General features: G+C 38.2%; 3 protein-coding genes across 3 annotated transcripts; all 3 read right to left on the reverse strand.

Moving 5' to 3' along the window:
• Positions 1–205: 205 nt before the first annotated feature.
• Positions 206–3,199, reverse strand: LOC109977559 (guanylate kinase-like). The gene is made up of 5 exons (XM_029276091.2): positions 3,185–3,199; positions 2,849–3,084; positions 2,428–2,512; positions 2,247–2,332; positions 206–1,737 (listed from the first exon to the last, which is right to left on the reverse strand). The coding sequence occupies exons 2-5, from the start codon at positions 3,056–3,058 to the stop codon at positions 1,699–1,701; spliced, it is 420 nt and encodes a 139-aa protein (XP_029131924.2). The 5' UTR covers positions 3,059–3,084; positions 3,185–3,199; the 3' UTR covers positions 206–1,698.
• A 1,752-nt stretch (positions 3,200–4,951) lies between these two features.
• On the reverse strand, positions 4,952–8,083 carry LOC109977558 (guanylate kinase-like). Its single transcript, XM_020627299.3, has 5 exons — positions 7,932–8,083; positions 7,596–7,831; positions 7,175–7,259; positions 6,994–7,079; positions 4,952–6,483 (listed from the first exon to the last, which is right to left on the reverse strand). The coding sequence occupies exons 2-5, from the start codon at positions 7,803–7,805 to the stop codon at positions 6,445–6,447; spliced, it is 420 nt and encodes a 139-aa protein (XP_020482955.2). The 5' UTR covers positions 7,806–7,831; positions 7,932–8,083; the 3' UTR covers positions 4,952–6,444.
• Positions 8,084–9,699: 1,616 nt separating this feature from the next.
• Positions 9,700–13,000, reverse strand: LOC109975162 (guanylate kinase-like). Its single transcript, XM_065954434.1, has 6 exons — positions 12,910–13,000; positions 12,680–12,748; positions 12,344–12,579; positions 11,923–12,007; positions 11,742–11,827; positions 9,700–11,231 (listed from the first exon to the last, which is right to left on the reverse strand). Exons 1-6 carry the CDS (start codon positions 12,998–13,000, stop codon positions 11,193–11,195), a joined length of 606 nt encoding a protein of 201 aa, XP_065810506.1. The 3' UTR covers positions 9,700–11,192.
• Between the last annotated feature and the right edge of the window lie 210 nt (positions 13,001–13,210).

Raw genomic sequence — 13,210 nt, forward strand, 5'->3', positions numbered from 1 at the left:
AAGAAGCGTATGAATAAGTGCCCTTTGTTGGAGTTTGTGTTGTTTTACAGAGTCTGTTAGTTACATAGAATCATATCAAGTATGAAACATGTAAGCACTAACACATTGTAACTGCTTTTACTGTACATGTGTAGTTTTTGGAAATGTGTATAAGTACTCAGTGTTAAATCTGAATCAAATAAATGTACTGCAAAAGTGGAGCCAGTTTCTTTCACCACTTCTCATTTATAGAACACATACGGCACAGTCTTCTTCCACTACTGTACTGTGACAAATGTATTTCAATGTTAACAGAAATAACGGTGGTACTGTTGGAGGTTTTATGGATTAGACATACACAATGACATTTTTTCACAAAACATGTTCTAGTAAGGGCCGGTTACATGGTACAAATCAAATCAGATGACTTCATGCATCTAAATGTCTATAATGTAACAGTTACACATTATAAATGTATTTAGGTTGACAATTTAAATAACAGAAACCGTTCTGCAAAGGACTGGTACTACAAAGGTGTCTAAAAATAATTAAGTATGCTTTCACTGTGTTTGAGAGAAAGTTGTTAATGGCAAAACATAACAAATTACAGAAAGTCTAAAGGACTTCGAAGCTTGATCCAAAGGCAACTGGGCTGGTCAAGATCTTTAACAAGTCCAGTTTCCTTTGGATCAAGCTTTCAAATGACCATGACCTGGATGACTGAGAACTTACTCAGACATCTTAAAGGACACGTGGGTGTGTTTCATTCTGAGAATAAAAAGTGTTTAATTTTCCTTCAAAGTCAAAAAAGTGTCATTTTACTGTACAGGTGAAGCAACAACATGATAGAGTGACAATAAAAAAAAAAGTACAACTTCCAAGTAAACATTTCATCTGTTATTTTAGAGCGGTTATCCTCATGACATATGGTGTCCTTGGTTTGTTTGAAGCAACTGTTTCGACCTCTACCCTGGGATTTAATCCTACTGAAGCACAACTTTAAACACTTACATGGAGTTTAGCAAGCACAAACCCTAAAAATGTACAACAACCTGTAAGAAGATATACTGGAATAGTTGATTTAATCAGTAAAGTTATACTACATGAACCTTATAAAAGTAAAACAGCCACCATATTTTCAGAAATCAGTTGTAGAGCTGGAGTTTCCCCCCCTGAACTAATCATGTGCAGGGGCCTGAGATCAAACCCTGACTGAGTCTGTGATTTATTCATCACACTGCACATCTGTATCACCATGATGTGACGGGTTGTAGAAAAAGAAAGACCTCAAATGAGAGGTAGCATAACTAACTCTCTCTAATCAAGATATCCAGAATTGTACTTTGCCCCACCCTTGATAAGACCGGTTTGTCCACATAATGGAATGAGTTTTGTTTCTCCGCTTGTGTTGTTTATCGGTCGACTCTGCCCTCAAACACACTGAAAACAAAGCCCCACACTTTACAAGTAAGCATTGTTGGAGTATATTTTCGTCATACAAATAAAAACAAAAACATGGAAATGCTTCCTGTTGATAATAAAAAAAAAAATGTTCCACTTTACATATCATTTGGTCATAACTTTTCCTGAATACCATGTCAAAGGGACATCTGAGCTTCACAGACCAGCGGAGGGAATGTTCTCGACTTGAGAGGAGGTCTGTGATTTTGTGAGGAGTGGATCGACTGGACTAAAAAGGTGCAAGGATGCTGCGGTATCCTACGAAGACATGTTGGTTTTCTTGACCTTTTGTATTTCCTAGAAGAAGAAAAAATGTATGACTACACAGGTAATGTTTGAAAAACAGACAAATCTACAACAATTTATAAAAAAAAATGTGGAACAAGACCATGCAACTCTTGCTGAAGAGATAGCAGTGTGCACAGGTTCAATACTGTCTCTGGCTTGAATGCCTCCACCGTGCAAGAAGAGCAAGTTTGGCGAGATGGCTTTTTAATGTTGGACTTGTAACTCCTAATACTCAAGCTAAAAGCTGACTTCAAATATCTTAGAAGAAAGGCTGGGTTACTAACATAGCTATCAAGCTGATTAGCCTGGCATGCTAACACTTAAAATGATTTAATTCATCTTTGAGTTTAGTATTTGGTTTTAGCTTTAAACTGGCTCGTTTAAATTTCCCATAAATCAAAGCCTGTGAAGCCTTCTGTGCAAATGTTATAAAGCCTGTTTGTTGATGCTCAACTCGTAGCATTTGTTTTGTTTTGATCATTTCAAGTTAAGGTGTGAGTGCTGCACCAGTAACTCACCTCAAGAAGAACTGCCTTTAACTGCCCATGAGCTTCCTCCAAACTATCATTGACAATTACTGTATCAAATAATCCTTGCTCTTTACCTAGAAGGAGAGAGAAGATAGAATTATGTTTAGATTTATGTTTTTAAAAAGCTCGTTTTTATTACATTTTATGCAGACAAAGAATAGATACTTACTAATCTCCATATCCACTCTGGCTGCACGTAAACGCTTCTGGAGGCTCTCCTCTGACTCTGTTTTTCTGCCTCTTAAACGGTGTTCCTGAAACGACACAAATCGACAAAGTGCTCATTTAACAGAGGGCGTTCAGAAATGTATACACATATATATTTTTTAAGATTTATTTGTGGGGATTTTTGCCTTATTTGATAGGACAGTGGATAGAGTGGGGAATGACATGTGATAAAGGAGCGACAGGTAAGACTTGAACCTGGGCTGCCTACTTGGATATTTAAAGCAACAATTAAAACCTGTATTACCAGGTGCCTGTGGATCAAAGAAAAGTTGAGGTGACACCCAGGAACTCCTCTCTGGCAGTGACACAGGAGTGCAGTGCGGTTTGGTGATGTAATGCAGTGTATATCTGGCTGTGCTTACCAGGACCTCCATGGATGGCGGCTGGATAGAGATGTAGATGGGATTGAGGTCGGCCCTTTTAATGCTCCTCACACCCTGCATGTCAATGTCAAGTATACAGATGAGGTTCTTGGCCTGGACGTCTTGCACAGCCGCTTTACTCGTCCCGTACATGTTCCCTGAAAACTCTGCGTGCTCAATGAAGTCTCCGTTTTCTATCCTTGTCTGCATCGCCTCTCGTGTGACAAAATGATATTCTGAAAAACATCAGCATAAGGATTAAGAAAGCTGTGGTGCCACGGACAAATATAATTTGATTAAGGGTTACAGTGGTTGAAAAAGAGGAGAATGTTGTACCTTTGCCATTCACTTCTCCAGGACGAGGATTTCTTGTTGTGTCTGAGGAGTAAAAAAAAAAAGAGACATCTGTGTCATAAATGTCAGAAACAAATGGCTCCAAGAGAAGCAATTATGTCTCTATGGTTGGTGTTTTTCCTGTTTCATATCATTGTGATGTAGTTAAAGGTTTTCATGAAGATTTCAAATTGTTTTTTTTTTTTTTAGTTTTAAGGTATTTTACTTTTTACTTAGCCCCACAAGCCAGCGGAGTCCAGTCCAGGGTGGAAAGGCATGTCCCCATCCAGGTGAGCCACGCCAAGATGGAGGTGAAGCCTTCATATTGCTCAGAGGTGCAGAGAGTCGAAGGGGGGAAGCAAAGCTTTAAAACCAAAGTGTCGACTCAGACCTACGGCTACACATCGGTGGGAAACTCTGTCAATATTCAGATAGGTCAAAAGAAATAGTAGCTAAATATTTCAGTTTGACACCACAAACCCTTTTAGTCTTAAATAGGGACGTCTCTGCTTAGAAGAATAACACATATCCTAACCTGACGTGTAGTTACTACATCTGACAGACCATTCCCTTTTGAAGCTGCACATCAGAGAACTTCCTCTGAGTCTTTTCTTGATCAGTCAGGTGGTCTTTGCAAACAAGGCTAGTAGGTAATGTAGTTTAAACTTTCTCACTGTAGGCAAATTAAGCCCCAACAAGTAACAGGTTTATGACATATGCAGTCTGTCGTACTGATCGACAATCTCTACTTATGATTTTGAATTCAATTTCAAGAGTTTTTTTTTTTTTTTTACATACTCTTACCAAAGCATACACCGTGATCTGAGGATATGAATTGATCCAGGTGTTAGATTTAGTGATGAATCGTTCAGCATTGGTCATGTACTGTATTAAGGTACATACATTTAATGCTTTTACTTTTATACCTTTCAAAAAATGTTGCCTACGACACTGATGCAGTGCCTTGGTTAACAGGAGCATCAATGCAGTTAAAGAAATCATGTCTACTTGTTAAGAGTTAAATGAAGTGTGCAACACTGATAATGTCACATTCACAACAGACCTTTGGAGACCACTGTGGTCCTTGGACTGTTACAAGTTTATTCAAGGTGTATGGTGTAATTAGAGTACCTTCCACAAAATCAGACTCTACTTCTGGTGTCACTTGGTTTGTTGTGAAAGATGGTTTGAGCAGCTTGTGAAAAAAAAGTAGTAGTAGTAGAAATGGAAACCATTTTCACATCAAATAACGCTACGCGATGCATTAACATGATTTATTGTTGTGAAGCAAAATATCCTCCATCGATTGTGAAGTGAATGTTTGCTTGTCTTTGACGTTACTGTCTGCTTATGCAGTGAATTTACAGAATCTCACAGATAGATTTACATGTAAGTGATAGATGTTTAGATGAGTGATTGCATGTGTTTGCTTCTCCAAAGCAGATTTGTTTATCCAGAGTAACCAGATTTATATCGTATTTAACCGCAAATAAATATTTGTGCGTGTGACTGTACTCGAGCTGACACAATGTACCGTACTACCTTTTCAATGCAGTTGAATAAGAAGCGTATGAATAAGTGCCCTTTGTTGGAGTTTGTGTTGTTTTACAGAGTCTGTTAGTTACAAGAATCATATCAAGTATGAAACATGTAAGCACTAACACATTGTAACTGCTTTTACTGTACATGTGTAGTTTTTGGAAATGTGTATAAGTACTCAGTGTTAAATCTGAATCAAATAAATGTACTGCAAAAAATAAGTGGAGCCAGTTTCTTTCACCACTTCTTATTTATAGAACACATACGGCACAGTCTTCTTCCACTATTGTACTGTGACAAATGTATTTCAATGTTAACAGAAATAACGGTGGTACTGTTGGAGGTTTTATGGATTAGACATACACAATGACATTTTTTCACAAAACACGTTCTAGTAAGGGCCGGTTACATGGTACAAATCAAATCAGATGACTTCATGCATCTAAATGTCTATAATGTAACAGTTACACATTATAAATGTATTTAGGTTGACAATTTAAATAACAGAAACCGTTCTGCAAAGGACTGGTACTACAAAAGTGTCTAAAAATAATTAAGTATGCTTTCACTGTGTTTGAGAGAAAGTTGTTAATGGCAAAACATAACAAATTACAGAAAGTCTAAAGGACTTCGAAGCTTGATCCAAAGGCAACTGGGCTGGTCAAGATCTTTAACAAGTCCAGTTTCCTTTGGATCAAGCTTTCAAATGACCATGACCTGGATGACTGAGAACTTACTCAGACATCTTAAAGGACACGTGGGTGTGTTTCATTCTGAGAATAAAAAGTGTTTAATTTTCCTTCAAAGTCAAAAAAGTGTCATTTTACTGTACAGGTGAAGCAACAACATGATAGAGTGACAATAAAAAAAAATGTACAACTTCCAAGTAAACATTTCATCTGTTATTTTAGAGCGGTTATCCTCATGACATATGGTGTCCTTGGTTTGTTTGAAGCAACTGTTTCGACCTCTACCCTGGGATTTAATCCTACTGAAGCACAACTTTAAACACTTACATGGAGTTTAGCAAGCACAAACCCTAAAAATGTACAACAACCTGTAAGAAGATATACTGGAATAGTTGATTTAATCAGTAAAGTTATACTACATGAACCTTATGAAAGTAAAACAGCCACCATATTTTCAGAAATCAGTTGTAGAGCTGGAGTTTCCCCCCCTGAACTAATCATGTGCAGGGGCCTGAGATCAAACCCTGACTGAGTCTGTGATTTATTCATCACACTGCACATCTGTATCACCATGATGTGACGGGTTGTAGAAAAAGAAAGACCTCAAATGAGAGGTAGCATAACTAACTCTCTCTAATCAAGATATCCAGAATTGTACTTTGCCCCACCCTTGATAAGACCGGTTTGTCCACATAATGGAATGAGTTTTGTTTCTCCGCTTGTGTTGTTTATCGGTCGACTCTGCCCTCAAACACACTGAAAACAAAGCCCCACACTTTACAAGTAAGCATTGTTGGAGTATATTTTCGTCATACAAATAAAAACAAAAACATGGAAATGCTTCCTGTTGATAATAAAAAAAAAAAAGTTCCACTTTACATATCATTTGGTAATAACTTTTCCTGAATACCATGTCAAAGGGACATCTGAGCTTCACAGACCAGCGGAGGGAATGTTCTCGACTTGAGAGGAGGTCTGTGATTTTGTGAGGAGTGGATCGACTGGACTAAAAAGGTGCAAGGATGCTGCGGTATCCTACGAAGACATGTTGGTTTTCTTGACCTTTTGTATTTCCTAGAAGAAGAAAAAATGTATGACTACACAGGTAATGTTTGAAAAACAGACAAATCTACAACAATTTATAAAAAAAAATGTGGAACAAGACCATGCAACTCTTGCTGAAGAGATAGCAGTGTGCACAGGTTCAATACTGTCTCTGGCTTGAATGCCTCCACCGTGCAAGAAGAGCAAGTTTGGCGAGATGGCTTTTTAATGTTGGACTTGTAACTCCTAATACTCAAGCTAAAAGCTGACTTCAAATATCTTAGAAGAAAGGCTGGGTTACTAACATAGCTATCAAGCTGATTAGCCTGGCATGCTAACACTTAAAATGATTTAATTCATCTTTGAGTTTAGTATTTGGTTTTAGCTTTAAACTGGCTCGTTTAAATTTCCCATAAATCAAAAGCCTGTGAAGCCTTCTGTGCAAATGTTATAAAGCCTGTTTGTTGATGCTCAACTCGTAGCATTTGTTTTGTTTTGATCATTTCAAGTTAAGGTGTGAGTGCTGCACCAGTAACTCACCTCAAGAAGAAATGCCTTTAACTGCCCATGAGCTTCCTCCAAATTATCATTGACAATTACTGTATCAAATAATCCTTGCTCTTTACCTAGAAGGAGAGAGAAGATAGAATTATGTTTAGATTTATGTTTTTAAAAAGCTCGTTTTTATTACATTTTATGCAGACAAAGAATAGATACTTACTAATCTCCATATCCACTCTGGCTGCACGTAAACGCTTCTGGAGGCTCTCCTCTGACTCCGTTTTTCTGTCTCTTAAACGGTGTTCCTGAAACGACACAAATCGACAAAGTGCTCATTTAACAGAGGGCGTTCAGAAATGTATACACATATATATTTTTTAAGATTTATTTGTGGGGATTTTTGCCTTATTTGATAGGACAGTGGATAGAGTGGGGAATGACATGTGATAAAGGAGCGACAGGTAAGACTTGAACCTGGGCTGCCTACTTGGATATTTAAAGCAACAATTAAAACCTGTATTACCAGGTGCCTGTGGATCAAAGAAAAGTTGAGGTGACACCCAGGAACTCCTCTCTGGCAGTGACACAGGAGTGCAGTGCGGTTTGGTGATGTAATGCAGTGTATATCTGGCTGTGCTTACCAGGACCTCCATGGATGGCGGCTGGATAGAGATGTAGATGGGATTGAGGTCGGCCCTTTTAATGCTCCTCACACCCTGCATGTCAATGTCAAGTATACAGATGAGGTTCTTGGCCTGGACGTCTTGCACAGCCGCTTTACTCGTCCCGTACATGTTCCCTGAAAACTCTGCGTGCTCAATGAAGTCTCCGTTTTCTATCCCCGTCTGCATCGCCTCTCGTGTGACAAAATGATATTCTGAAAAACATCAGCATAAGGATTAAGAAAGCTGTGGTGCCACGGACAAATATAATTTGATTAAGGGTTACAGTGGTTGAAAAAGAGGAGAATGTTGTACCTTTGCCATTCACTTCTCCAGGACGAGGATTTCTTGTTGTGTCTGAGGAGTAAAAAAAAAAAGAGACATCTGTGTCATAAATGTCAGAAACAAATGGCTCCAAGAGAAGCAATTATGTCTCTATGGTTGGTGTTTTTCCTGTTTCATATCATTGTGATGTAGTTAAAGGTTTTCATGAAGATTTCAAATTGTTTTTTTTTTTTTTAGTTTTAAGGTATTTTACTTTTTACTTAGCCCCACAAGCCAGCGGAGTCCAGTCCAGGGTGGAAAGGCATGTCCCCATCCAGGTGAGCCACGCCAAGATGGAGGTGAAGCCTTCATATTGCTCAGAGGTGCAGAGAGTCGAAGGGGGGAAGCAAAGCTTTAAAACCAAAGTGTCGACTCAGACCTACGGCTACACATCGGTGGGAAACTCTGTCAATATTCAGATAGGTCAAAAGAAATAGTAGCTAAATATTTCAGTTTGACACCACAAACCCTTTTAGTCTTAAATAGGGACGTCTCTGCTTAGAAGAATAACACATATCCTAACCTGACGTGTAGTTACTACATCTGACAGACCATTCCCTTTTGAAGCTGCACATCAGAGAACTTCCTCTGAGTCTTTTCTTGATCAGTCAGGTGGTCTTTGCAAACAAGGCTAGTAGGTAATGTAGTTTAAACTTTCTCACTGTAGGCAAATTAAGCCCCAACAAGTAACAGGTTTATGACATATGCAGTCTGTCGTACTGATCGACAATCTCTACTTATGATTTTGAATTCAATTTCAAGAGTTTTTTTTTTTTTTTTACATACTCTTACCAAAGCATACACCGTGATCTGAGGATATGAATTGATCCAGGTGTTAGATTTAGTGATGAATCGTTCAGCATTGGTCATGTACTGTATTAAGGTACATACATTTAATGCTTTTACTTTTATACCTTTCAAAAAATGTTGCCTACGACACTGATGCAGTGCCTTGGTTAACAGGAGCATCAATGCAGTTAAAGAAATCATGTCTACTTGTTAAGAGTTAAATGAAGTGTGCAACACTGATAATGTCACATTCACAACAGACCTTTGGAGACCACTGTGGTCCTTGGACTGTTACAAGTTTATTCAAGGTGTATGGTGTAATTAGAGTACCTTCCACAAAATAAGACTCTACTTCTGGTGTCACTTGGTTTGTTGTGAAAGATGGTTTGAGCAGCTTGTGAAAAAAAAGTAGTAGTAGTAGAAATGGAAACCATTTTCACATCAAATAGCGCTACGCGATGCATTAACATGATTTATTGTTGTGAAGCAAAATATCCTCCATCGATTGTGAAGTGAATGTTTGCTTGTCTTTGACGTTACTGTCTGCTTATGCAGTGAATTTACAGAATCTCACAGATAGATTTACATGTAAGTGATAGATGTTTAGATGAGTGATTGCATGTGTTTGCTTCTCCAAAGCAGATTTGTTTATCCAGAGTAACCAGATTTATATCGTATTTAACCGCAAATAAATATTTGTGCGTGTGACTGTACTCGAGCTGACACAATGTACCGTACTACCTTTTCAATGCAGTTGAATAAGAAGCGTATGAATAAGTGCCCTTTGTTGGAGTTTGTGTTGTTTTACAGAGTCTGTTAGTTACATAGAATCATATCAAGTATGAAACATGTAAGCACTAACACATTGTAACTGCTTTTACTGTACATGTGTAGTTTTTGGAAATGTGTATAAGTACTCAGTGTTAAATCTGAATCAAATAAATGTACTGCAAAAAATAAGTGGAGCCAGTTTCTTTCACCACTTCTTATTTATAGAACACATACGGCACAGTCTTCTTCCACTATTGTACTGTGACAAATGTATTTCAATGTTAACAGAAATAACGGTGGTACTGTTGGAGGTTTTATGGATTAGACATACACAATGACATTTTTTCACAAAACACGTTCTAGTAAGGGCCGGTTACATGGTACAAATCAAATCAGATGACTTCATGCATCTAAATGTCTATAATGTAACAGTTACACATTATAAATGTATTTAGGTTGACAATTTAAATAACAGAAACCGTTCTGCAAAGGACTGGTACTACAAAAGTGTCTAAAAATAATTAAGTATGCTTTCACTGTGTTTGAGAGAAAGTTGTTAATGGCAAAACATAACAAATTACAGAAAGTCTAAAGGACTTCGAAGCTTGATCCAAAGGCAACTGGGCTGGTCAAGATCTTTAACAAGTCCAGTTTCCTTTGGATCAAGCTTTCAAATGACCATGACCTGGATGACTGAGAACTTACTCAGACATCTTAAAGGACACGTGGGTGTGTTTCATTCTGAGAATAAAAAGTGTTTAATTTTCCTTCAAAGTCAAAAAAGTGTCATTTTACTGTACAGGTGAAGCAACAACATGATAGAGTGACAATAAAAAAAAATGTACAACTTCCAAGTAAACATTTCATCTGTTATTTTAGAGCGGTTATCCTCATGACATATGGTGTCCTTGGTTTGTTTGAAGCAACTGTTTCGACCTCTACCCTGGGATTTAATCCTACTGAAGCACAACTTTAAACACTTACATGGAGTTTAGCAAGCACAAACCCTAAAAATGTACAACAACCTGTAAGAAGATATACTGGAATAGTTGATTTAATCAGTAAAGTTATACTACATGAACCTTATGAAAGTAAAACAGCCACCATATTTTCAGAAATCAGTTGTAGAGCTGGAGTTTCCCCCCCTGAACTAATCATGTGCAGGGGCCTGAGATCAAACCCTGACTGAGTCTGTGATTTATTCATCACACTGCACATCTGTATCACCATGATGTGACGGGTTGTAGAAAAAGAAAGACCTCAAATGAGAGGTAGCATAACTAACTCTCTCTAATCAAGATATCCAGAATTGTACTTTGCCCCACCCTTGATAAGACCGGTTTGTCCACATAATGGAATGAGTTTTGTTTCTCCGCTTGTGTTGTTTATCGGTCGACTCTGCCCTCAAACACACTGAAAACAAAGCCCCACACTTTACAAGTAAGCATTGTTGGAGTATATTTTCGTCATACAAATAAAAACAAAAACATGGAAATGCTTCCTGTTGATAATAAAAAAAAAAATGTTCCACTTTACATATCATTTGGTAATAACTTTTCCTGAATACCATGTCAAAGGGACATCTGAGCTTCACAGACCAGCGGAGGGAATGTTCTCGACTTGAGAGGAGGTCTGTGATTTTGTGAGGAGTGGATCGGCTGGACTAAAAAGGTGCAAGGATGCTGCGGTATCCTACGAAGACATGTTGGTTTTCTTGACCTTTTGTATTTCCTAGAAGAAGAAAAAATGTATGACTACACAGGTAATGTTTGAAAAACAGACAAATCTACAACAATTTATAAAAAAAAATGTGGAACAAGACCATGCAACTCTTGCTGAAGAGATAGCAGTGTGCACAGGTTCAATACTGTCTCTGGCTTGAATGCCTCCACCGTGCAAGAAGAGCAAGTTTGGCGAGATGGCTTTTTAATGTTGGACTTGTAACTCCTAATACTCAAGCTAAAAGCTGACTTCAAATATCTTAGAAGAAAGGCTGGGTTACTAACATAGCTATCAAGCTGATTAGCCTGGCATGCTAACACTTAAAATGATTTAATTCATCTTTGAGTTTAGTATTTGGTTTTAGCTTTAAACTGGCTCGTTTAAATTTCCCATAAATCAAAAGCCTGTGAAGCCTTCTGTGCAAATGTTATAAAGCCTGTTTGTTGATGCTCAACTCGTAGCATTTGTTTTGTTTTGATCATTTCAAGTTAAGGTGTGAGTGCTGCACCAGTAACTCACCTCAAGAAGAACTGCCTTTAACTGCCCATGAGCTTCCTCCAAATTATCATTGACAATTACTGTATCAAATAATCCTTGCTCTTTACCTAGAAGGAGAGAGAAGATAGAATTATGTTTAGATTTATGTTTTTAAAAAGCTCGTTTTTATTACATTTTATGCAGACAAAGAATAGATACTTACTAATCTCCATATCCACTCTGGCTGCATGTAAACGCTTCTGGAGGCTCTCCTCTGACTCTGTTTTTCTGTCTCTTAAACGGTGTTCCTGAAACGACACAAATCGACAAAGTGCTCATTTAACAGAGGGCGTTCAGAAATGTATACACATATATATTTTTTAAGATTTATTTGTGGGGATTTTTGCCTTATTTGATAGGACAGTGGATAGAGTGGGGAATGACATGTGATAAAGGAGCGACAGGTAAGACTTGAACCTGGGCTGCCTACTTGGATATTTAAAGCAACAATTAAAACCTGTATTACCAGGTGCCTGTGGATCAAAGAAAAGTTGAGGTGACACCCAGGAACTCCTCTCTGGCAGTGACACAGGAGTGCAGTGCGGTTTGGTGATGTAATGCAGTGTATATCTGGCTGTGCTTACCAGGACCTCCATGGATGGCGGCTGGATAGAGATGTAGATGGGATTGAGGTCGGTCCTTTTAATGCTCCTCACACCCTGCATGTCAATGTCAAGTATACAGATGAGGTTCTTGGCCTGGACGTCTTGAAAAGCCTCTTTACTCGTCCCGTACATGTTCCCTGAAAACTCTGTGTGCTCAATGAAGTCTCCGTTTTCTATCCTTGTCTGCATCGCCTCTCGTGTGACAAAATGATATTCTGAAAAACATCAGCATAAGGATTAAGAAAGCTGTGGTGCCACGGACAAATATAATTTGATTAAGGGTTACAGTGGTTGAAAAAGAGGAGAATGTTGTACCTTTGCCATTCACTTCTCCAGGACGAGGATTTCTTGTTGTGTCTGAGGAGTAAAAAAAAAAAGAGACATCTGTGTCATAAATGTCAGAAACAAATGGCTCCAAGAGAAGCAATTATGTCTCTATGGTTGGTGTTTTTCCTGTTTCATATCATTGTGATGTAGTTAAAGGTTTTCATGAAGATTTCAAATTGTTTTTTTTTTTTTTAGTTTTAAGGTATTTTACTTTTTACTTAGCCCCACAAGCCAGCGGAGTCCAGTCCAGGGTGGAAAGGCATGTCCCCATCCAGGTGAGCCACGCCAAGATGGAGGTGAAGCCTTCATATTGCTCAGAGGTGCAGAGAGTCGAAGGGGGGAAGCAAAGCTTTAAAACCAAAGTGTCGACTCAGACCTACGGCTACACATCGGTGGGAAACTCTGTCAATATTCAGATAGGTCAAAAGAAATAGTAGCTAAATATTTCAGTTTGACACCACAAACCCTTTTAGTCTTAAATAGGGACGTCTCTGCTTAGAAGAATAACACATATCCTAA

Source organism: Labrus bergylta, chromosome 4, assembly GCF_963930695.1.
Source record: "Labrus bergylta chromosome 4, fLabBer1.1, whole genome shotgun sequence".
Lineage (NCBI taxonomy): Eukaryota > Metazoa > Chordata > Actinopteri > Labriformes > Labridae > Labrus > Labrus bergylta.